Genomic DNA, 24,677 nt, shown 5'->3' with positions numbered 1-24,677 from the left:
GAGCTACTTCCGGGACAGCCAGGACTGTTACACAGAGAAATCTTGTATCAAAAACCAAAACCAAACAAACAAAATAAAAGATTCAGGCCGGGCGGTGGTGGCGCAGGCCTTTAATCCCAGCACTCGGGAGGCAGAGCCAGGCGGATCTCTGTGAGTTTGAGGCCAGCCTGGGCTACCAAGTGAGTTCCAGGAAAGGCGCAAAGCTACACAGAGAAACCCTGTCTCGAAAAACCAAAAAAAAAAAAAAAAAAAAAAAAGATTCAAACAAAATGATTTTTCTTCCTTAAATTTTTCCTGGGGCCAGGTAAAGGTGTTTGTCGTGCAAAGCTGGAAACCTGAGTTTGATAAGATTCTCCAGAACCTGCATTAAGGTGGATAAGAGAACTAACTCCACAAAATTATCTTCTGATCACCACATGGGTGCCATGCCATGTGCACACACACCCACAAAGGATTTATAAAGACTTTTTTTTTTTTTGGTTTTTTGAGACAGGGTTTCTCTGTGTTGTTTTGCGCCTTTCCTGGAACTCGCTTTGTAGACCAGGCTGGCCTCGAACTCACAGAGATCCGCCTGGCTCTGCCTCCCGAGTGCTGGGATTAAAGACGTGCGCCACCACCGCCCGAAGACTTATTTTTTTTTTAATGAGATTTTGCTGTGGATTGTAGGAAAAGTTATAGGTTTTAATTAATTAATTACTATTTATATATTTTGGAGAGGACAACTACTGGGAGTCAGTTTCTCTCGTTCTACCATAGGGGCTGTGGCTCAAACTCAGGTTGTCAGACTTGGCAGCAAATACCTTTACCTGCCGAGGCATCTCGACAGCACTAGACAGTGCTTTTAAGTGGTTGTGTATGAAGTTTTCTAATCTGTGAACACAGTCTGTCTTCCCATTTAATTACTCTGAGCAAAATCTGGTCATTTGCCTTGCCTCCTTGGTTTATTCTTGAGTAGTTTTTTTTTTTTTTAACTATTACATTCATTTATTTTTAACATTTACTTAATGTGTGTGTGTGTGTGTATATCTGTATGTGCACATGAGGGGTACAGAGGACAACTTGGAGGAGTCTGTTCTTTCCTACTATGTGGATCCCAGTGTTCAAACTCAAGTGGCCATCAAGCTTGGTGGCAAGCACCTTTATCTGCTGAGCCATTACACTGGTCCATGGACTGGTATATATGTCTTTTTTATTCTTTTTTAGTTTTTATGTGTATGGGTGTTTTGCCTACATATATGTCTACATACATCAGCTATGTGCCTGGTGCCCATTGAGGCCAGAAGAGGGTGTTGGATCTCAGACGGGAGTTACAGGCTATTGTTATCTGCCATGTGGGTGCTGGGACTTGAACCTGGGTCCTCTGGAAGAGCAGCCAATGCTTTTAACCACAGAACCACCACTTCAGCAACACACCCCCTCCTTTCTTAAAAACAGTCTCTTGTAATGTAGACTGGCATCCAACTTAATAGGTAACTGAACATGACCTTGAAGCCTGTATCCTCCCACTTCTAGCTCTTGAGTTTATGGCTTATAGTCATGTACCACCACGCCTGGCTTTTGGTGTGCTGGGACTGAAACCCAGGACATCATGCATGCTAGGAAAACACTCTACCAACTGAGCTACATCTTTAGCATCAGAATTCTCATTTATTTATTTTAGGCTATTCATTGTTAGTGTATGGAAACAAAACTGACTTTCCATGTTGATCTTGTATATTGCTCTTTACTGAAGTCATGTATTTTAACAAAAGGTGTTGTGTGAGGGTGCACACACATGCACGTGTAGTGTTTAGAGCTATCCTGGACAGATGCACTCTGCCTAACTCCCACCTGTCCTCCAGATCGTCCCCTAGTGTGGCTTACCTGGTACCTTGGAAGTTTTCACTCACTCTGCTGTTTTTCCTAGAACCTTCCACCCCTTCTGTCTCATTTTTTTTTTAAAACATGGATTCCTTTTAACTTGTGTTTGTATAACTGCTCCTGCTCTCCCTACTCAGGTGACATTTCCCAGCCCCAGAGAACTGTGCCCTCTGCAGCCCTGTAGTGCCAGTCCCTGTAACTCTCCTGGAGTGATCAGTTAGGGCATCGAAGACTGGATGGGTATCCCTCTACCTAGGGAAAATTGGGTCTTTTGATCCATGGGTTTGGGGGTGCTTGTGCAGGGCTCACTATGGTACTTGGTTCAGACCCTCAGCCTGAAATCCCATCTCCCCTTGTCCAAAAAGCATGACCACTGTAGTTTTGGCTCCTTAGGTATATTCATTCTCTATGGAACCACAAAACTGTTCACATTCTACCCTGAGCCATTTCCAATCCCAGAAGCTGGAGGGTGCGGGGTGGGGGTACGTATAGGCTCTGGGTGAGTAGAAGTGACCCTACTATGGGCTCAGAAGCTTCCCCTTACCAGGCCTATGAAAACCCAGGAGGGTTTAACAAAGGACCAGAGACTGGGTGCCCTGGATGCAGGCATTTACCATCTCTGTTTCTGGAAGCCACAAGCCCCTTTCAAGGGTCTGCAGGGCTGCAGTCCTTTAGAGGCATCAGAGAAGGATCTATGTCTGGCCTCTGTCCACCTTCTCACAGCTTCCTGGTCTAGGACAGTGTCATTCCTGTCTTCCCATGGCCTTAGCCCTGTGCTTCTGTGTCCGAGTTCCCTTTTCATAAGAACACCAGTCATACTGGATAAGGGCCCATTCTACTCCAACATGACCTTGTCCCAACTCCTCAGTACTTGTATCTGCAGAGGCCTTATTTCCAAATAAGGCTACGTTCTGAGATCCTAGTAGTTATGTCTTGGCCCAATGAGTTGAGGGAGGGGGGCATGGTTCAGACCCTAACATAGGGTGCTACATCTTTACAAAGCTTCAATATGACTTCACCCGAGGGCCTCCAGGTCACCTTAGTTTGAGCCATGTGGATTGCTTCCTGGAAGAGCTCCCAGGGTGATGACAGGGAGCCTGAGCACCCTACTGTGGTTTGGGAAGTGCAGAGCAGTACCTAGCCACCCAGGGAACCATGTGTGGAGGATATGGGCAGGGTTGGCAGCCCACTAGGACAGGCCCATGACAAAAAGATCTCTTCCCTGTCCACCCCACCACATGAAGGGCTAAGCGGCAGAAAACATGTTTCTGAGATATCATGGGGAGAGGTAGGCTGTGAGGGGAACAATAAATTAGCATATTCTCAGAGCTGGTCGCTAATGCTTGCCCTGCAGGAAGAGTTGAGATAGGCTGACTTCTTTATGGGGTTTTGTTTTTTGTTTCTTTCTTTCTTTCTTTTTCTTTTTCTTTTTCTTTTTTTTTTTTTTTTGCGACAGGCTTTCTCTGTGTAGCCCTGGCTGTCCTGAAACTCACTCTATAGACCAGGCTGGCCTTGAACTCATAGACATTCGCCTGCCTCTGACTTCTGAGTGCTGGGATTAAAGACATCTGCCACCACACCAGACCTCAGGTCTGCTTAGAGATCCAGGCAGGGACAGGCTGATTTTTGTCCCTTTTGTTCATGTAAGTGATGTGTGGATGAAAGTATAGACAGGAATTATCAAACATTCTCTGTCAAACAGAAAATGAAGAATGAGGCTACATTAACCATAACCATCAACGTGTTTACCCTCCCTAGAAATCAAGGTCATATAAATGAAAGCCAATTTTTGCCTGTCAAAATTGGCAAAACACCATCAGACTGGCCTTGCCACACAGCTGAGCTTGTTCATATAAACAGCTCCTGGACACTGCGGTCCAGCTATACCAGGAATAAGAAGCAACAAGGACTCACCTACAGCGTGGCCTGTCCATCCCTCACCCCATCTCCTGTCCTTATATTTTGCTTATTAAATGTGAACACTTGTGTTGCTCCCCATTTTAACGGAAATGCTTCAAGGTCCAGGCCTTGTACCTTGTCCCTCGAAGGGAGAGCAAGGCCTGGTAAAGGTGCTACACAAGAGTCTTAAGTAAGCAGAATGTCCCCTCTGTGCTGAGGAGAAAGAAAATTTGTATTACAACAAAAAAGAAGACCCGGTGTTCACAATAGTTTCAAGATGGCAAAGATTTACAGCAAAAACCATAAAAGTTTCTTTTTAAAAAAAATGAGAAAAACAAAAATGAAACAAAACAAAAACCCACGAAAAGCAGCAACCCGACCCCAATCAGCCATCTGACCAGGAACACCACCAGGTTGAGCTCATCTTGGGTGTGTACAAAACCTCAAATCTGTTCCTGAGTTCTGGCCAGTGCTACAGACGGCCAAAGTCCTATCTTGGCACTGGCCTCCTAGTGATCCCATGCAATTCCAGTGGTGTGTGAAGAACATGAGTATGTACCCAGCAAAGTGAGGGTTCAGTTCCATATCCCTGGAGCCTCCAGGACACTCTCCTTCATGCTCAAGCCTAAACTTCCAGTTAGGAAGGTGGAAGCCTACCTTGGAGCCAAGAGTGGTCTCTTAGGCCTTAAACACATGCGATCCAAGTGATATGAAAGCAGGGGAAGGGGTGGGGGGAGAGATCCCATCTCTGAGATCCCTGACTTTGGGACTTGACGGAGCACAAAACTACTAGCCCCTCAGTTTAAGCCAGAAGGCTGTTCTGGTCAGTTTGCTGACCTCAGGTCAGTTGGACTGAGGATCCAGAATAGTGAGGTTTGTGGATGTCACCGCGGGGAGACCCTGCGAGGGTGCCATGTGTGAAGGCATATTCAGAGTAACAGTCTTCTACTTCGGTTGCAGCCATTCTTTTGGAATCCAGAGTGGACTGGACTTGCTTCCCATAGGCCACAGTCCTTCCTGGGACCGTGGCTTTGTAAGATGATATAGGTCCAGCTACCAAACACAGCCAAAGGTTCTGGTGACCTGATAAGGGCAACAAGCACCAAGGTTCACCGTCACTGAGACCCTGGAGACCAAATTAATAGAATCAGTCAAGAAGTAATTTCCCCCGGAATTTGGAGGTCACAGCATAGTAGGCAGACGCCGGTGGGTCCGGCCCGGTGGCTGCAACTCCAGCCCTTCCTGACGCCTGCCGGGGTCGCAGAGCAGCGTAACACCGGTAGCGCAAGGCCGCAGACGCGGCTCTTTAAGTAGCAGGGCCTGACCGACCGAGCAGGCGCAGTCCCAGGCCTCGTCACGCGGTTCCGCCCTGGCGCGGCAGCCAGGGCGACCAGCAGCCTTCGGCAAGGTTCGGCCCCGCCCCTAGACGCGCGCGCATCTGCCGCGCAAACCCCGCCCCGCCCGCCGAGCAAGCGGCCTAGGCTGGGAGTGCTAGCTGCAGGCACTTCCTGGCCACTAAGCCAGACACGCCTAAACCAGGCTGCAAGGAGATCGAGGTAAAAAGATGGCATAAAAAGCAGCCACACTTGTAACTCCAAGTTTAGGGAGGATTTAATGCAGATCAATTTTTCTCCCTTAGGCCTTTATAAAAGTCACTTTTGACTTCTCAGCCTGATTGTCTTTAACGGAACTCAAAACGTTGTGCTCAGAATAATCTTCATATAAACCACCTTCTAATGTCTCTCTAGAATTACTCTGACAGGGCACCATATCTCTGAACTTTTTGTTATCTGATGAAGCTCTTCATAAGCTACCTCAATTTGAAATAAACCTCTGTAAAATTTATGCTTTTACAAGTGAATTTAAAAGCCACACCATACTTTATACTAAAAGAATAAAGATTTTTATTAAGCATTGTAAGTTGCATTCAATAGCCTCCAGATACACCACACCACAATCCATCGACAGTCAATCAGACCCAACAGCAGTTCATTCTTCACAATCCATGAGTTAGGGCGGAACTCCCTTCAACTTACAGTAAGATCCTACTTAGCTCTTGCGGGCAGGGGCTGGGGAGTTACACCTCATTTCTGATCACTAATGTGATGAAGAGCATCGGAAGTATATGAAACGTAAGAAGTGATTCTGATTCAAAGTACATTGTTTGGAAACAGTAACAAAACATCGAAATGATAGAAGTATACCTGCTTCTACTAAATTCCTGATGGGAAACTTCTCAAGAACAAGCAATCTGTTTTCCTGCTACAGAAGGGGAGGGGTGTTTTCTTTTTTTAAGATCAAAGGGGTTTTTTTTTTTCACAGATTTCATATTTTGCTAATATGAAGGCATAAAACAGCAACAAAGAACAATAATGCACACAGCAGTGAGTACACCAGGGTAATGTCGATATTCCAAACGGCTAGATAATTTGGGGGGGTTTAGAATAAATGCAACAGAGGTCAATAATCACAAAATTTTAAGGTTAGAGCAAGATCAGTCAATGACTAAACAGAGTTAACATCTTTTATAGGACTATTACTGATTATTAGCATTTTTGTTTTGCAAATGGGCACATACTGGTAAGAATGGAAGAAAGGACAATAACATGCATAATATTAACTACACACTTTAAAAATTATGAACCATGCAGAAGTTTAGCTCAAGTAGTAGTACTAATGGTCTACATCCGATTCAAAACCACATAGCTCATTGATCACAGATGCATGGTATTAGTCACGAAGTTTCAGAACACATTGTGTTGATTTTGAAAGGTCATTTGCATCTTCTATGATTTCAACTTTATCTCCATTGAACTTGCTTGTAAAGTATGTATGATGTACTGTGTATTCAAAATCAGCACAACAGTAGTTTACTCTATAATTTTTTTTTAAGTTTTGATAGTTGCACTTTTTTTTTAACACAAAAGAACCACATCAACAGTGATGGAATTTAAGTAAGAAAGAAAAACTGTGGTTGTGCCTTATTTCTTTCATAATCATAAAAATCAAAGCCTTAAAACAAAGCTTCATTGTGAAACAGTAATGCAGAAATCAAATATAATGGCATACATATGGTGCCAAATGCTAAAAATTATATTTTAAGCTATATATACTTAAAGACTGCCAAAATTTGTTTTCTTTATAGTTCAAGAAACACAACTCTAGGCTTTTGTCATAACCAGTTAAAACTTTGTGTACTTCATTTTAAGTGCGGGAGTCAAATGCTCTTCATTTTCTTTCTCTCTTTTTTTGTTTTATTGTAGCATTTTGACTACAACTGGTTAAAACTAAAAAACTGTGTTGTTTAAATCTCTGATATCAAAGAGGGATCTGAATTTCCAAAGTCCTCATTTTTCTCTTACGGAAAGGACAAAATGTACGTAACTGCAGGCTCTCTTTCTCTCCAGATATTCCGAAATCCTTACCCTTCCAGCGTCCTTCACCCTCTATAAAAATAAGTTTACTCTTCTTTATTTAAGACAGCTGCCTCCTGCAGAGCAGCCTCCCTGCGGCAGGCGCTGTCTGTACTTAGTGCATTTAAGTGAGGATTTGTATTGCACGTTTTAGAGTCATTGTTCAAGGCACTTTCAGAGTGACTGGGGGCCCGAGAGTTGCCTGAGCTCCCATTCAGTTGGGGCACTGGCTTCTCCTCGGCCATCACTCCGTTTTCAGCCAGGGACCCTTCTGAGGACACGGCAGAGGACTTGGATTCCCCCGATTTTGACTTCAGTTCCTTGGCCACTTCTTCTGCTGACGCAGCATAAGGAGGCCTGCCCTGTTGAGAAGGAGAGGTGACAAGAGCCTTAGGAATGGAGGAGGCAGGGCTGGACTGGGGACAACATGGACGGACAGGGACACACGGCTTGCCCATAATGCCTCAGCCAGAGAATTCAGAAGCAAAATGTGAGAGGCTAGGCCCCTGGCCTCTGTTCTGCTTGGCCTTCAGCTGTCTTGGCTAATTCCTTCTGTGGCCCCTTCCTTCAACATCTCTGCTGGTAATGTTTGCTTTGACATGACAAAGTCCCCTGGAGTGCTCTATCTAACCCTTTACATAGTACCTAATTATTTAAAGTTACAAGCACCTTTTGGTGAGTCTCCTCTGAAATGGAGGCTGTCCTCATACTTTCCAAAATGCATAGGTCTCAGAACACACATGCCCCATCTTTACAGAGTAAACAAACTCAGTCAGGCAACCTCAACACAAAGCAAGGCTGTGTGAATCACAGCACAAGGGCTGTGAATGACCTCTTCTGGATTGCCCCTCCTCCTCTAAGCAGGTTGACAAATAATTCCCTTGAAAAAAATGGACCTTGAGCCTGACACATTTCCCAACACAAGGCTCTCCGAGATGGTGATGCCTACATACTGACATGTGACAGACACTGTGCCCTGGCAGATTTCTGCTGCAAGCCTTCTCCCCTTAGAAACCAAGTTTCTAAGTCATCAAGTTATGACAATCTAGGACTCTAAAAGTCCCTTTAGACAAATGAGACTGAATAGGAAATGGGAGCTGAAGAAAGGGTCACGGGTGGGGAGTGACTGTCAATAGGGTTCTCTGGGAGTGAGAAGGATGGTGGGGCTCATAGTGACACTTGCTCAAGCTTGAGGACAGACGAAAAGCCACCAAAATACACACAGCATCAAAGATGATCCAAACCTTAGCAGGCATTTCACCAAGACAACACAGAAGTGACATAGCAATTACATACACATGAAAAGATGTGATAAATATCAGGTCACCAGAAAAACACACATTTAAACAATATATCACTACACAATGATTAGAATGGTCAAATGGCCAAGATAAGAAAGGTGTTGTTTATTTTTGCTCTTTGGGAAGGCCTACCACCCAGTTCCCAAATAAAGCAGACATGGAGGCCTATTCTTAATTATAAATGCCAGCTCTTAGCTTGGCATGTTTCTTGCCAGCTTTCCTTAACTTTAAATTATCCCATCTACCTTTTGCCTCTGGGCTTTTCCCATCCTCTTACTTCTGTAAATCCCCCCCCCCCCCCCAGCTGAGGACCGAACCCAGGGCCTTGCGCTACTGAGCTAAATCCTCAACCCCTACTTCTGTAAATCTTACTCTTACTCCGTGGCTGGCTGTGTAGCTGAGTGGCTGGCCCCTGGAGTCCTCTTCCTTCTCTGGCTACTTCTTTTCCCAGATTTCTATTTCTATATATTCTCTCTGCCTTCTAGCCCCACCTATCTTTTTCCTGCCTCGATATTGGCCATTCAGATCTTTATTAGATCATCAGGTGTTTTAGACAAGGCACAGTTACGCAGCTTCAGCGTTAAACAACTGTAACATAAACAAAAGCAACACACCTTAAAATCATATTCTGCAACAGTAAGCAACTCTCCCTCACTAACGGCAGGAATGTCAAACAAAGCTGCCACTCAGGAAGGCAGTTCAGTAGCTCAGCACTAAGCGAATTCTTGCCATGTGATCCAGCTATCTTACTCCTAGTATTTACCCCAGAGATGAGAACTTGGGAAACTATAAAAAGCCTACACTCAGTGTTGCTCATTTGAGGTACTAGGAATCAAACCCAGGGCCTTGCCAGCACTATAGCACTGAACAATACCCCCAGCTCCACTGAGATGTCCACACAGTTCTGTTAATTCAACTGCCCAGACTGTAAGCTACCAAGACATCCTTTAGCAGGTGAACAGAACAAACTGAGATGTGTCTAGACAGTGGAGTATTATTAAATTAAAAGGAAATAGACTATTCACAAAATGACAAGGAGGAACTTAAAATACATATTGTAAAGTGAAGGAAAAACAGTCTGAGGGGCTAGAGAGATGGCTCAGTGATTAACAGTACTAGCTGCTTTCCAGAGGACCCAGGTTCAATTCCCAGCACCCATATGGCAGTTTACAGTTGCCAGCAGTAATGGCACAAGCCTTTAATCCCAGCACTTGGAAGGCAGAGGCAGGAGGATCTCTGTGAGTTCGAGGCCACCCCAGTCTACAGAGCTAGCACTAGGACAGCCAGGATACACAGTGAAACCTTGTCTTGAAAAATCAAACCAAACACAAACAAAAACCCAAAAGTCTGAAAAGACAATGAATGGGTGCAATTCTACCTACTTAACCTTCTGGAAAAGGCAAAACTTGGGGGGGGGGGGGGAGGATAGTAAAAACAATCAGAAGCTCCCAGAAATCTCAGACAAAGTAGCAAGTGGGCAGAGGGCGTAGCACAAAGTGTTTAGAGTAGTCAAACTCCCACCACAGTATGGGAATGCAGACCCCTCCGCACATTCTGTTTGAACTTGTGGAATGTATGGCACCAAGAGTGAAGTCTGACATAAGCTAATGCTGTGGAACATTTGTTTAGCTAGGTAAACATACGTTACATATGTTTATGCTGCATTTGTTTAATTATGTAAAGATGTGTTGCTTTGCCTGCCCAAGGCACCTGGTTGGTCTAATAAAAAGCTGAACAAAAAAAAAAAAAAAAGAAAACTCAACAGCCAATAGCAGTAGAGGGCTAAGCCAGGCTGGCAGGCAGAGAGAACAAAGAATTAGGGGGAGAGAGAGATGCCCAGGGCCAGCCAGGCAGCTGCCAGACAGACAGACACAGAGTAAGACATACAGAATGAAAGGTAAAAGCCCTAAGGCAAAATGTAGGTAAAGAGAAACTGGTTAAATTAAGTTCTAAGAGTTAGTGGGACAATCGTAAGATAAGGCCAAGCATTCATTACTAATAGTAAGTCTCCTCCGTGTCATGATCTGGGAGCTGGTTGGAGGCCCAGAAGAAAGCCTGCTACAAGCTATGAACTCGGGAGACTCTGTGTGTCCTGGAGGTGCCCCAACTGTGACAAAGGCATCACTTTGAGAGAAAAGCAGACTGTGGGAAGGCAGAGGGGTGTGCAGTAGTATAGGGAAGTCTACCTTTCTTAGTACTGTGAACCGAAAACAATCCTAAAAATTAGTCTTTAAAAACAAACAAAAAAACAGCTCGTCATGGTGGTGCATTCCTTTAATTCTAGCACTCAGGCAGAGGCAGGCAAATCTCTGTGAGTTCGAGGCCAGCCTGGTGCACATAGCGAGTTCCAAGACAGCAAGGGCTATGTAGAGAGACCCTGCCTCAAAAAATAATAAATAAATAAATAAACATAAACAAACAAACAAACCCAAACAAGTAGGACTCAAGTGGGTAAAAACACTGACATTCTGATTTCAATCCCAGGAATGTACACAAAGGTGAAAGAAAAAAAAAAAAAACTAATGTGACCAAGTTGAGCTTTTTAGTGCTACGTGGCCAGTGTGGTTTATGAATATATACACATGCACCATACTCACACACATACAATAGTAAATAAAAATAAATACATAAGGTGTGACATGGTAGTTACATGGCACAGTGGTCCACACCTTTAATCCCAGCACCCAGGAGACAGTAGCAGGGGATCTCCATGAATTTGAGGCCAGCCTGGTCTACATAGCAAGTTCCAGGCCATCCAGGGCTATGTAGCCAGATTGTCTCAGAACAATAACAACCAAAGAAAGGAAAAAGGAAAACAAAAGAAAATAAAAACCCTATAGATAAACTGAAGCTTGAGTTATAAAACAGAGAAGAGAGGAGACAAGCAATGAGGAGCCTGCCAAGTATCAAAGGCAGACATACAAGAGCCAGCGAGGGCTTCATGGGAAACCAAAACCAAACGGAGCACAGAGGTCTAGCACACGGCTGAGTTCAATGTGACTGACATCAGGTAAGTTGAAGAAAATGGAGTAAAGCAAGACAACAGTGGAGAAAGTCTACAAGTCAGTGTCCTGATTAGGAAAACAATCTTCACACTGAACAGTTTCCTTCAGTCCTTCCTAAGGGGCAATTCTTCAAGTACCACTGCGAAAAGGGCTTCAGAGACCCAAACAGATGCCTACAGCCTGAAGGGGACGTGGGACAAAAAGGTATTTATAGAACCAAGACAAATGAGGCAAATCATGGCTCCCCGCCCGGACACCAAATGAGAATAGCACAGCTAGTGCTTAAAATGAGGGTGGTGCAAGAATGCAAGGGGCACACACACACACACGCACACGCACACGCACACGCACACACGCACGCACGCGCGCACCCTCCAGCTGTTCTCAGCACACTGGGAGCAGGTACGCAGCCTGTGTGTGCAGTCTGTGACAAAGCACTGACTAATTATGGATGAGTTCATTTAATCAACTCCCCCAGAAGCAAGATTCTCCAAGATGGACAAGAGTACATTTAGATACTATAGTAGAGTATTAGTAAATCTGTTTGAACTCATCAAGAATTTTATTGGGACAGGGAGTGACAGCAAACTGTCTCCATATGGCAAGCCCAAGGTACAGGTGTCCATAAGGAGGCTACAGGGAGTTCATCCAGGGAAAAGGACATTTGAGACAGAGAAGAGATCAAAGAAAAGCATAGATACAACAGGTATACATGAGGAGGATCTTATCTTAAACAAAAAAAAAAGTGGGGCAGGAGAGAGCTCGATGGTTAAGAGCACTGGCTGCTCTTTAAGAGGATCTGAGTTATATTCCCAGAACCTGCATGGAGGCTCGCTAACTCTAGTCCCATCTTCTAGTCTCTGAGGCTCATGATGGTCAGACATACATGCAGGCAAAACATCCACATACATAAAATAAAAGTAAGTCATCTCACACACACACACACACACACACACACACACACACACACACACACACACACACACACATTTCTTTTTGAGACAGGGTTTCTCTGTAGAGCTCTAGCTGTCCTGGAACTTGTTTTGTAGACCAGGCTGGCCTGGAACTCAGAGATCCACCTGCCTCTGCCTCCTGAGTGCTGGGATTAAAGGCATGCACGATCACCACATGACTGAAAAATAAGCAAATCTCAACACACACACACACAACAAAATTAACAAACAAACAAACAAAAACATCCCATATATCCCATATATCATATGTACATGTTTAACCAGGAACTGTGATCTAGCCTGTGGACCGAGTAACTGTTGGTATCTAGCCAATACTCTCAAAATCCCATTTCCATCAGATGGTGGTACAAGCTTTTAATTGCAGCAACACTCAAAAGATAAGAGGCAGACGGATCTCTATGAGTTTGAGATCAGCCTGGTCTACATGGCAACTTCCAGGCCAACCAGGGCTACGTAGTGAGACCCTGAATATTTTCCACTAAAGAAATTGCAAACTCAGAGACAGATGGCCAGGGGAGCCTGGCCTCATTTGGTCCAAACAAGAGGTCAAGCACCACAGGTATCACCCTGGTGAAGTTCCTCAATGGAGGGGAAGGATTTGGGCTCATAGGAAGTTTTATACAAACATGGAAAGCACCTATCAGCCAGGTATCAAGTCAGAAGACTGAAAACTGCCAATGGAACTCACTGCCCTACAGTCAGGACACAGGCCGGGGGAAACAGCCTGGAGGGGAGACATGGGCAGGAGTGACAGAGGAACACCATGCTGGCATTACCTGAATTGCTCCCTGGCTTTTGTAGCCTCTGCCATAGTACCTTCCACCTCTTCCAAACGTTCTAATCACTGGAGTGGAAATAACTCCCCTTGGACGCCTGGGTCAATACAGAAAGACAAGAGCAAACAGACTTAAATCTACCAAAGATTATGTTTAAAATACTCTCAAAGAGATCTTATGCTGTGCAAGACAGCAAGTATTAAGTATGGTCACATCAAATCCAAGGAATCATTTTTCTGGTTCATATCCAAGACATTTGACTCCAAAACTAAAATTATAAATATTTTTTAAAATATGTAATAATGACTAACCAAACAATTATACAATGTTATATAAGAGGATTCCATGTAACACTAAGAATAATGTTAAACAGGACCTATCCAGTGACATAAGAACAACTCCTTTGCTGGGCAGTGGTGGTGCACACCTTTGATTCCGGCACTCAGGAGGCAGAGGCAGGCAGATATCTGTGAGTTTGAAGCCAGCCTGGTCAACAGAGTGAGTTCTAAGACAGCCAGGGCTACACAGAGAAACTCTGTCTCAAAAAAAAAAAAAAAAAAACAAAACAAAAAAAACAACCCCAAAAAAAGGGGGGGAACAATTGCTCAGGAGGAGAAGCCAGTCAAAGGCTATTTTTTGCCCTTACACAAAGCACACACCATCCAGGTCGAGAGCTTACCCTCTTGTTGGTCCTCCCACAGACACCACCTGCAAAGGGAAGGGTCCTCGGCTCCCACGGCCCCGCCTGCTTCCAGCCCAGTGGCCGACCACGGTGCCAGCTATTTCTAGCTTCCCTCCCTGAGAAGGAATAGGTTGGACTCCTGCACACAGAAACAAACAAACAAACAAACAAGAAGATAAGATCTTTACAACCACGGCATCAGGATCAACAAAGAGAAGCAATTCCCACTCAGTTCTGGTTCCTATTTAGTAAGATGCCATTTACTCTGCTTTATGAAGATTTTATTACAGAAGGCTCTCTGTGCACACCATGCAATTTAATTATTATTATTATTTTTTATTATTATTATTATTATTATTATTATTATTATTATTATTATTATGTCTCTCTATGTAGCCCTGGCTGTCTTGGAACTCTTCAGGTTGGAACACAGGCCAGCTTCAAACTCACAGAGATCCACCTGCCTCTACCTCCCCCAAGTGCTGGGATTAAAGACATGCTTACCCCTACACTATGTGATTTCAAGCTCTAAAAACCCGTAACACAGCTAAGTATGGTAGTAAACACCTGTGATCAAAACACTTGGGAAACTGAAGCAGGAGGATTGTGGATTTGAGGCCCAACAGCAGTATATAGAGAGAGCCTGTATAAATTTAAAAGGGTTGGGGGGTGGGGAGAGGGACGGGGACTGATGTGATGGCTCTTCCATCCAGTAATGGTGCTTGCCACTAAGTCTGATGGATGAGCTAGCTGTGTTCTATCACTGAGCTCCAGGTTTGAAGGAGAACCAACTCCAGCAAGTTGTCCTCCGACCTCCATAAGTATGTAGCATGTTCATACACACAATAAATAAATGTTTAAAATACAAAAACGAATGGATCTGCAACTGAGTTGGATTCCAACTGCCAAAGTGAACTCCTATTTAGGGAAATTCAAAGTTGAAGTGTAGCTGAGTGCAGCCGGCTTGCCTTCTACACTACCAGATGGACTTGTGCCACCTCAGGATGCCTTTCTCCATATTTATATCATTAGCCAAACATTAGAGAAATCTAGACGCAGCCCTTCCTCTCTCACTCTCACAGTCCAAGGAATTGAACCCAGGGCCAGGCACAAGCTGGGCAAGTGTTCTACCTCTGAACTATATGCCCACCCCATGAAACAGGGTCCCACTGCGCAATCCAGGCCTGCCATCAACTCTTGACCTTCTTGCTCTGTGTCCTGGGAGGAATTATAGGTGGACTACATAGTCACCATACTTTTAAATTAGATTTCCTTAAGTACAAACTTAAATATACACTGTACTCACCAAACTTCTATTAATTACTGACAGCGTGAATATTCTAGTTTTCTGACCTAAGCCATTTCTTCAACTGTTAAGTATAGGAAAACTGTTCAAACAAATGAGCCTGAACACCTTACTCCTGAACTTATCACAAGCTCCCTACCATCCTGGTGTCAAGACATGTGCCTAGGACTGACTCACGAAGCTGAGGAGGCAATGGAAACAGGTCTGCCCACCAAGTTACCCACCCTTTTTAGGAGGGGCCTATGTTTCCTGTAGCCACATGGTAGGAGTATAAAGAAACAGACAAGACGGGTTTTGTTTTGAGACAGGGTCTTAGCTGGCCTGGAGCTTGCTATGTAGACCAAGCTGGGCTCAAATCTGTCTCTGCCTCCAGTGTGCTAGGATTAAAGGAGTGTGCCACCATACCCAGCCAGACAATATGTTTTAATAATAGCTTATTTTATGCCAGTAATATTATTTTACCAGTTAATTAAGATAAATAATGTTCTTTTGAGACACAATCTTACCATGTAGTATTGGCTGACCCAAGACTTGCTATGTACACCAGACTAGCCTTGAACTTGTGGAAATTTTCCTGGCATGTCTTCTTTTTATTTTACTTTATTTTTTTCCTTTTACTAAAAATAGACTTTTTTTTTTTTTTTGTCTCACATAATATATCCTGATTACAGTTTCCCCTCCCTCTCCTCCTTCTAGTTCCTCTCCACCTCCCCTCCCATCTGGATCCACTCCCTTTCTGTCTCTAATTAGAAAACAAACAGGCTTCTAAAGGATAATAATAAAATACAATAAAATAAAACAAAAACTGACACATTGGAATTGGACAAAACAAACAAAAGGAAAAGAGCCAAAGAGAAGGCACAAGAAACAGATCCACTTGTTCACACATTCAAGAATCCCATAAAAACAATAAAGCAGAAGCCATAATATATACTCAAAGGACCTGGTGCAGACCTGTACAGGCCCTGTGCATGCTGCCTCAGTCTCTGTGAGTGCGTATGTGCTTTGCTCCTGTTGATTTAGAGGGTCTTGTTTTCCTGGTGTCCTCCATCCCCTCTGGCTCTTATACTCTTTCTGCCTCCTCTTCTGCAGGGTCCCCTGAGCCCTGAGGGGAGGGATTTGATGGAGAAATCCCATTTAGGGCCTGCCCCTGTCTAAGGGCTGGGATTACAGGCATCACTACCACCGCCCTACTAAGACTGAAGTTTTACTAAGCTAGTTTACATCTATTTTCTGTCTTGAACACCTTGCATGCACCTGTACTCCAGGTCCACAGCTGATATGCTTCAGGCGCACACTGCACAGGATGAGTGTGAACAGGACAGCCAGGAGGCAAGGTAAGCTCCTTGTACCTTCTCCTCCTCACACTGTCCCAGGAAGCATTCTCCCCCTTGTTTTCCCCAGCCACAGGACAGACAGCATCAGAGTCAGCTCCAGAGGGAGCTCAAACACATCAGGGTCAAGAATTACAGGAGCAGCCAGAAGGCAGAGAAGCCCTCAAGAGGCTGAGCAACAGGAAGGTCAGGGCCCACTGGGGCTGCAGACAACTGATCCTCAGCCACATCTTTCCATACATCATGCCTCTTGCTGGCCACTGTAAGTGCCCAGGTAACTGAGTTGGCAAATGTTACCATCCAAAAAGGTATGCCTATCCTGAAAGTAACTCGGAATGTATCAGACTGACCCTGCACCATGACTTGATGGCTTCAAGTGACAGCAAAATTGCAATAAACTATTTTCAAACCAAGACCAACACAAATGAAGAGAGATGTAAGGAAAATTTACAATAAACTACTTTAGATTAGAATTTTCTTTAAAAACATTTCTGTAAAACAAACAATCAGAAGCTTTTGTGGGCCAGGAATTCTGCACCTGCTGGCATCTTCTACACAGGTACAAGCACCTTTACCAAAGGATGGCTGAATGACATACACCACTATGCAAAGCCGGCAGCCTAGCCCGTGAGCCCAATGTGTTGGCCAGCTCACACTGGTACACAGACAAGTTCTCTTCTAGGTGGACACTTAGTGGCCTACCCTGGAAGCAGAGACGGGACAGCTACAACAGAGTAGCACAGACCTAAGGGCAGAGGGTCAGTCAGGGACCCATGAGAAAAAGCACTACATTAGAGATGGCTTGCGAGGACAGCCAAGGAAGGAAGGTGTCAAATGCTGGAGCAGAGGAAGTGCTGGCAGGCAGAAGTCCGGGAGAGGTGTGCGTAATAATTACCGCCCTGGGACTTGCTAGTCCTGCTGCTGTCACTGCCTGAGAAGGCTCCACAGTGTCCCGATGCTGCTGCCACCCGGAAGGCACGGTAAGGGCCTGTTGCAACGGTTTCCCCATAGTGGCCTCCAAAGCCACAGACTCCTGTGGGACCCGGGGTAGAGAGAAACAGGAAAAGCATGAGCAATGGAGTTCAGAGGGACCTCCCATGCACAAAAGTAGGCACAACAGTCCATATCTCTTTCCACTTACGGCCCTTGTGATATCTCAATATCCCACTCCCTCCTAGTCAGAGGACATCACTAAAGGCCAGCCTCCCTCAGCAGTCATTCAACAGGGCACTGGCTGTGGGCTCCTAAAGACCTGGAGATGTGGTTCCAGAAGAGAGCTCCCTCTGACTCAGAGGGATTTACTTTCCCGTACACATGAAAGATGACTGAAATCAAGGTGACTCCCTTTTTCTTTCTAACCATCTTCTTCAGGATCCTACTCTCTCATCCCTACTTGGAAGAATTATCGCCGTAAGATGGATTCCTAAAATCCACTATTACAGGTCTCCACATGGCAAGCTATGGTGCCACTAGAAGGACCACACGCTCTGCCCCCACTTAACGGATTTCCACAATATAACTCACCTGCAAAGCCCCTACCCCTGCCCTGTGAGGGCGGGACTGGCCCAAAGTGCCGAGGGTACACAGATGCTGGGTAGAAGGGCAGAGCAGGAGGTGGTGGGAAGGGGAGTGGGTGGTTCTGCCGGGAGAAGTTGAGCCCCTCCAGGATGCTCTGGCGCATCTTTTCCACCTTGGCAGCCTGCTCAGCCTGGAAGTCAAGACAGGTAGGTGAAAACATCATCCACATGTTACTACATCTGAGCAGTCACTAACAAAACAGAGCCACTACTGTTCAAAGTCCGCATCTGCATGGTCTCCTAGTTCTTTATTTTTAATATTTATTTTTAATTATCTGTCTCTGTGTGGGTATGTGCACATGTGTGAAGTGTCTGTGAAGCGGTCAGAGCCCCCCTGGTGCTAGTGGTTATGAGTTGCCTTATGTGGGTGCTGGGAACTGAACTTGGGTCCTCTGCAAGAACAACACATGCTCTTAACTGCTGAGCCATCTCTCCAGCCCCTTACCTACTCCTAATGCTTATTCTCAACACCTAAATCAACAGTCGGGTGCTTCCCTGGTCACTCTAAGACCTACATATACAGGGTGCAGGACATGACAAAATGACCCTAGCTGAGCTCCTGTGGGACAGCACTGCTACTTAGTACAGCTCATGCTGAAAAATGGGGCTCCCTGCTGCCCTAGTTCTGCATTTTTGCCCCCTTTGGTGGCTGCACTGGTTAAGATACTCCCACAGTACTGAAGTGTTCTTCACGGCTTGAAAAAGGATACCAGGCTATGATGTGCCACAAGCTTATCCTGCTGGTCATGAGCTCAATGATCACAATCAAAGAACACATATTACCTCTTAAGTAATGAGAATCAATGATCTGTTGAGAATGATCCATTGGGACACTCAGTTTAGATAGAAGATGGCAGATGTAGTGAATAGTTTTATGTCAACACAAAAAAAGGCTAAAGTCATCTGAGAGGAGGAAGCCTCGATTAAGACCAGGTTGCAGGCAAGCTTGTAAAGCAGTTTCTTTCTTTTTTGTTTTTTTTTTTGTTTTTTGAGACAGGGTTTCTCTGTGTAGATTTGCGCCTTTCCTGGAACTCACTTGGTAGCCCAGGCTGGGTTCGAACTCACAGAGATCCCCCTGGCTCTGCCTCCCGAGTCCTGGGATTAAAGGCGTGCATCACCACCGCCCGGCAAAGCATTTTCTTAATTAGCAACTGATGGGAGAGGGCCCAGTCTATTGTGGGCGGTGCCATCCCTGGGCTGGTGGTCCTGGGTTCTGTAAGAAGGCAGGCTGAGCAAACTAGAGGGAGCAAGCCAGTAAGCAGCACCCCTCCATGGCCTCTGTATCAGCTCCAGTTTCCAAGTTCCTACCCTGTTTGAGTTCCTGTCCTCACTTCCTTCAATGACATGATGACATGGCAGTCTAATAAATCCTTTCACCCCAAGCTGCTCTGTCATGGTGTTTCATTACAGCAATAGCAGTCCTGACTAAGATAGCAGATTTAGCTTGTACACTGCATTCCACTATAGCTCAAGATGGCCACCCTGTCCCCAACATACCTGACCATCACAGAGGTCGATGAGTGGGGTCTTTTCCCGGCTGGCTTTGAGAAGTTTGGACTGGAAGAGCTTTCCATCAAAATACATCCAAGGACAACAGTGTTCCCAGGGGATGGGTTGCCCACATGCATCATTGGCAAACAGTGCCATGTCTACTCCGCTCATGAAGAGAGCTGACAGCTGAATTCCTCGGGGATCTAGGTTTTCAATCTTTAAATTGAAAGAGTAATTTATATAAAGTAAGAGTACTACAGTATCACACTTTCCCACTAAAACTCCCCAAAGTTAATACGGCACAATCCTCAACAAGAGTACCACCTTGGCTTTACCCAGACCCAGTCTTACTCAAAGCAAACAATGGTTTTTGTTACTACAATAGTTAGGAGCATTTTATGAACATCTGTAAATTACTACACAGTATGAATACTATGGTGCTAAGACTGGACGTGAAAAAGGGACTGACGAGGCTCAGTCTCCTTCATTGCTCAGAGCCCCACAATTCCTTTGGGAAAGCCTAGATCTGAACACCAGCCCTGGGCTAACAGAAGGGTGTCCAAAAGGAATGTTTTAAGATCCTGCATTTTTCAAGTACTGTATTAAGAAATTACTTGGCATAACTTCATTTTGAAATACATTTGCACTATATGTTTGTTGCTTTATATGTCGTTTCAAAGAAGCTTAATTAAACTGTCAACATGTTTTAGCTCATAAACAAAAGAATGCAAAGAGAGAAACACTGTACTTGAACTGTGCTTTACTGGTATTCCCCAAACCTGTGTCTTCCTAGGCTGACTCTCCTCTCAGACAACGGGCAGAGTAAGACACTTGACATAGTCCTATGGACTCTTGATCATCTGTGTGCAAAGGACCTAGTTTATGGACTAGCCAGGACAAAGGTTTAATTCTGCTCTGGTTTCTTTCTTCTCACCTCAACAGTTTTTCAAGAATGAAATCTTTGAGGGGAACGCGTCCAGGTAAGGCCGCACTGTGGCAGGGAAAATGACTTTTGGAAAATGGCATTATATGAAACAAAAAACATTTCAGTGCCAAATGCTAATGAACTTATGATTATCTGCTATTTATTTCCCACTGTTTGTAACAACACTTCTATCATCAGCTAACATTCTTGCCAATCTTTTCTAAAGTTTTTAAGTCAATACAATTAAACTTGCAAGGCCTAGAGGAGTCAGGTCATGAATTTACAAACACTATTTATCTATAGATCTGGATCCTAGTGTGTCACTAGTCATATACTTGTGAGAAGCATGAGGTACTAGGGTGGCAGAATTAAACGCATTTTCATATTTATGTGCAATAAAGAGAAAGAGAGGGTCAGTCTGAAACAAATGAATGCATATGCTTTATTGAGATTCCATCTGTGAGCTACAGAAAGGAAGGAGAATCCTCACCAGAGTGAGCGGGCCTGCTGGAGAGTAGCCAAGCAAAGCGGGCTGTAAACAAGCAGAGCCAGCCCAGCACACAGGTCACCACTACCCGCCCCTCCCCCCTGAGGACAGTGACTATGAATCCCTCATCTGGACCACTGCTTCCAGCCCATGTGCTCTGGGCCCTACACCAGAGAATGGAAAATCAGGATCAAGGTTTAGGCAGAGATATGGTGGTACTCTAAAGTTTCTACCTCTATGAAAATACCATACTGCCTGTCTGTGGACACAACTGTGGCAGCCTGCAGGCAACTCTTGAGGTTATGGGTTACTACTGGTCATATCCAGATACAAAATCCCACTGATTAAAATCCTGGCCATATCACAGTAAGTGGAGTTTAACAGAGTAGAGCAGAGGTATACAACACAGAATCACCCTTGTTAGAATTACTTATTTCTCAATTTGTTCAGAGGAATGGAGCAAGCCCTTGTGTGCGTTCATTCATATATGAGTTACACTGGCCACTGAGGGACTGCTCCTGTGGATTTAAAAAATGATGTTAGGTCCGAGGATGTAGCTCAGTGGTATAGAACATGCTTAGCATGCATGAAACCCTGGGTTCAATCCTCAGCAATGAAGATAAAAAGTATACTTTCAAGATAATCATCAATTTTAGTAATGACAACTATTGTTAATTTAACAGGTAAAAGTTCTTAAAACTTTTATATAAAAGCTATATAATTATGTAAATAAGATTTCCATTACTGTGTATATTTGACTTCCTTCAAAATATTTCTATTGTTTTAGAGATAACAGCTTAGTATATACCCCAGGATGGCCTCAAACTCTTGGTTCTCCTGTCTCTGGTTCCTAAGCATTTGCCAAAATGCCTGCCCTAAAGCTTCCTAAAATTCATACTGCAGTGTTTTATTTCCTTAAATGTTAATTTTAAAAAATCGTTATTTATGTGTTATATACACTAGTAAATGCCCAGTACCTACAGAGGCCAGAAGAGGGCGTTAAATTCCCAGGACCTGAAGTTACAGACAGTTGTAAATGTGGGTGTTGGAGCAGCAAGTGCTCTAACTGCTAAGCCCTCTCTCCAGCGCCCTTAAATGCTAACTAGAACCCTGAACTGTACAGATATCTGTACTTATTGTCTTATGTCAATGAAAATAAAATATTCAACATTATCCAAAGTTCCTCAACTAGAGAAACAGACAGAAAAATTCTGGCTTCACAAGAAATACAGCTGCAGAATTTATTCTCTGCCCAATTAGTTCCAGAAGCAATCCTAGTGAGGTGACTTTGACTTCTACTTACGGGCTACAGACTCTTACTCTATGTCATATTTACCTATATGCAAAACAATTCTTACAGGTATCACAGACATGTTGCACGCCCCTAATACTGTCTTTAAAGCTCTTCATTTTCCATCTTTTATATTCTGCACTTGGCATGTGAAACTGTTAAAAGAATTATAGGGATGTCAAGAACAAGGGAGAAGAAACTGGACAAATATCACAACGGTAAAAGTTCCTTCTCCTCGTCCTTCACCCACCCACTTTGAATCCCTGGCTCAGTGCTAATTTTACCTTAACAATTACACTCATGCTCAAAACCTAGGAGAATGGCTCAGAAAATATAACAGGGAAGAAAATGAGGATCATCAATCACTGTCACAGGTACTCAGGGAACCACACAGAACATGCTCAATTATTCATGGACATGGTGGACAGAGAAAGCATGGATGAGATGAATTCTTAAAAACTCATTTTAGCTAATGGTGCAGTGTCTTTTCCCACTAATCCTCTCTTCAGAAAAGCTAGTAGCAAGAGTCCAAACTGGCAGAAGTAGGATCTGCCTTCCTCTTTTCCTGCTCTGATGGCAAAGCATGTGTGGGACGCTGACAGGGACAAGAGTGACAGGTCTAGGCAATCCACAAATGGGGCGACAGCCCAGCATAGCAACAGCGACAGTCGAGAGGTGACTGTGTCTTCAACAGTGAAGAGGCATCTTACAGAAAAGCACCGTTGTTGCTTTTGACATGTCAAAAACGTCAATGATTAAATGAAAAAGCAGTTTTAAAATTTAATTTTCTACCACTGAATTCTGGAACATTGAACTCTACACAGGAATTCTGGGTAGCCTGAAATAAGAACATTCCCATCAATTCTCAATGCAATAGCTGAGAGGATGCTCAATCTTTAAAAAACAAAAAAACAAAAACAAGCTTCCTTCCTCTCCATCCCATGCTATTTTTCCCTCACAGCTCTTTGAAAATGTGTAGTAATCTTGACAATGAATAGTGTGGGCTGTGCTTGTGAAAACAGGACCACCAACTTCCACACAAGAAGACCCAGGCTGCGATGCATCAGACAGAAGGCCCCTGTTCGTGGAATGTATCTCACTGATACATCTTTAGAAATGTCTCGCCTTAGATGAAGAATCAGGAGAAAACCATGAAAGCACTAAGGCCTCAAAAGAACCAAAATGAAAGTTTTCAAAAGGTACATCCTGCATGTGGATCCGAAAATGAAAAGGATATGGGAGAGAAGATGGACTTTGGTTAAAGTAACTTGATGGTGAATAAGGCTTGGTGGGCATACCTGGTCCCTGGCGGTCTGATTTTCAGAACTGGGATGTCAATACTGAAGGAATAATCTACACAAGAGAAACAGGAGGAGAGGTAGAGGGTGGCACCACACTCTAGGGCAGTGATTCCACCCCCTGAAGCACAGCCTGCGGCGAGGACGGTGGTGACGGGGCACCCAGGGAACACGCGGGAGGACCTGACTGGGTCCGCCACACTGCCTGACACCGAAAACAAAAGGGTTAAAGACAGCAACAATTTCTGCCCAACAAACAGAAAAGCTTGATCCACAAAGTAAAGGACACAGTTGGAGGGCGAGTCTGCCGAGCTTTGGTTTTTGTACTTAGTTTGATTCAAAGTCATCAGAAGCCTCAAGGGAATTCCAGTTAGCACCAAAATATGCAATTTAACATAATAATTTTGGGAAAAATCAGAAATTTATTGAGAACCACCTGTCAAATACTAAAAAAATAAAAATAAATAAAAAATACAGAGCTAGTCTAAAATCTTTGCCATAAGATGCGTTCATAAAGAACAGCAAAAAGATCTAAAAGTGAAGGTAATTTTATCAATAGAGATTAGCAGATTTTAAATCAAATCTGATAAAAAAAATTAAATAACTGTTGACAAAGAAAAACAAAACCCTAACTTTAAAAAGAAAAGGCAGAGCTCTGAGTTTAGCTAACCTCGAGGTCTTGAACTTTCTAACATTTAATACAGAAATAGGAAAGCAATTATAATCATGAACACAGCAACTAATGAGTGTAGTGAAAAAGATGACACTACAAACCAGGGCCAACTTAGGAGAAAATAAACACTGCCAACACAAAGAACAAAGGAGTGCTAGAAGGCAAAAATCAAAAGGAACATGACATTAAGGGCTCACGAAAAGGGGTGTCGGGATGATGGTCTAACACCGTTCTTCAAGTGGTTCTTTTAAAAGGGACTGTGCAACAGTAGAAGGGCAAAGAATATGCTTTAGAGAAAACTAAAGTTGCAGCTAGGAACAATGGAATGAAATAAGAAAAAGAATCCTGGCTAGATGTTAGAAAATTCCTAAGATTGAATCCCCTG

At 44.0% G+C, this 24,677-nt stretch overlaps 1 protein-coding gene across 3 annotated transcripts in view; it reads right to left on the bottom strand.

The window, feature by feature from the left end:
* Positions 1-5,639: 5,639 nt before the first annotated feature.
* The window catches only part of Fam120a (family with sequence similarity 120A), a 105,619-nt gene continuing 86,581 nt past the window's right edge, over positions 5,640-24,677 (bottom strand). The window contains exons 13-18 of one of the 3 annotated variants that reach the window (XM_052728173.1): positions 19,625-19,834; positions 18,076-18,258; positions 17,446-17,593; positions 13,908-14,049; positions 13,229-13,325; positions 5,640-7,534 (exon numbers count right to left, since the gene is read on the bottom strand). In XM_052728173.1, coding sequence (XP_052584133.1) covers positions 7,220-7,534; positions 13,229-13,325; positions 13,908-14,049; positions 17,446-17,593; positions 18,076-18,258; positions 19,625-19,834 — 1,095 coding nt within the window. In that variant the 3' untranslated portion in view covers positions 5,640-7,219. Of the gene's footprint in view, positions 7,535-13,228; positions 13,326-13,907; positions 14,050-17,445; positions 17,594-18,074; positions 18,259-19,624; positions 19,835-23,619; positions 23,675-24,677 lie in introns of those variants that run through there. The other 2 variants (XM_052728175.1, XM_052728176.1) reach the window with 2 other exon arrangements.

The sequence above is a fragment of the Peromyscus californicus genome, unplaced genomic scaffold (assembly GCF_007827085.1).
Source record: "Peromyscus californicus insignis strain IS unplaced genomic scaffold, ASM782708v3 Scaffold_8__1_contigs__length_139910024, whole genome shotgun sequence".
NCBI classification, from domain to species: domain Eukaryota; kingdom Metazoa; phylum Chordata; class Mammalia; order Rodentia; family Cricetidae; genus Peromyscus; species Peromyscus californicus.
The sequence above is the reverse complement of the archived record's forward strand: the minus strand, read 5'-3'. Positions and strand labels throughout refer to the sequence as shown.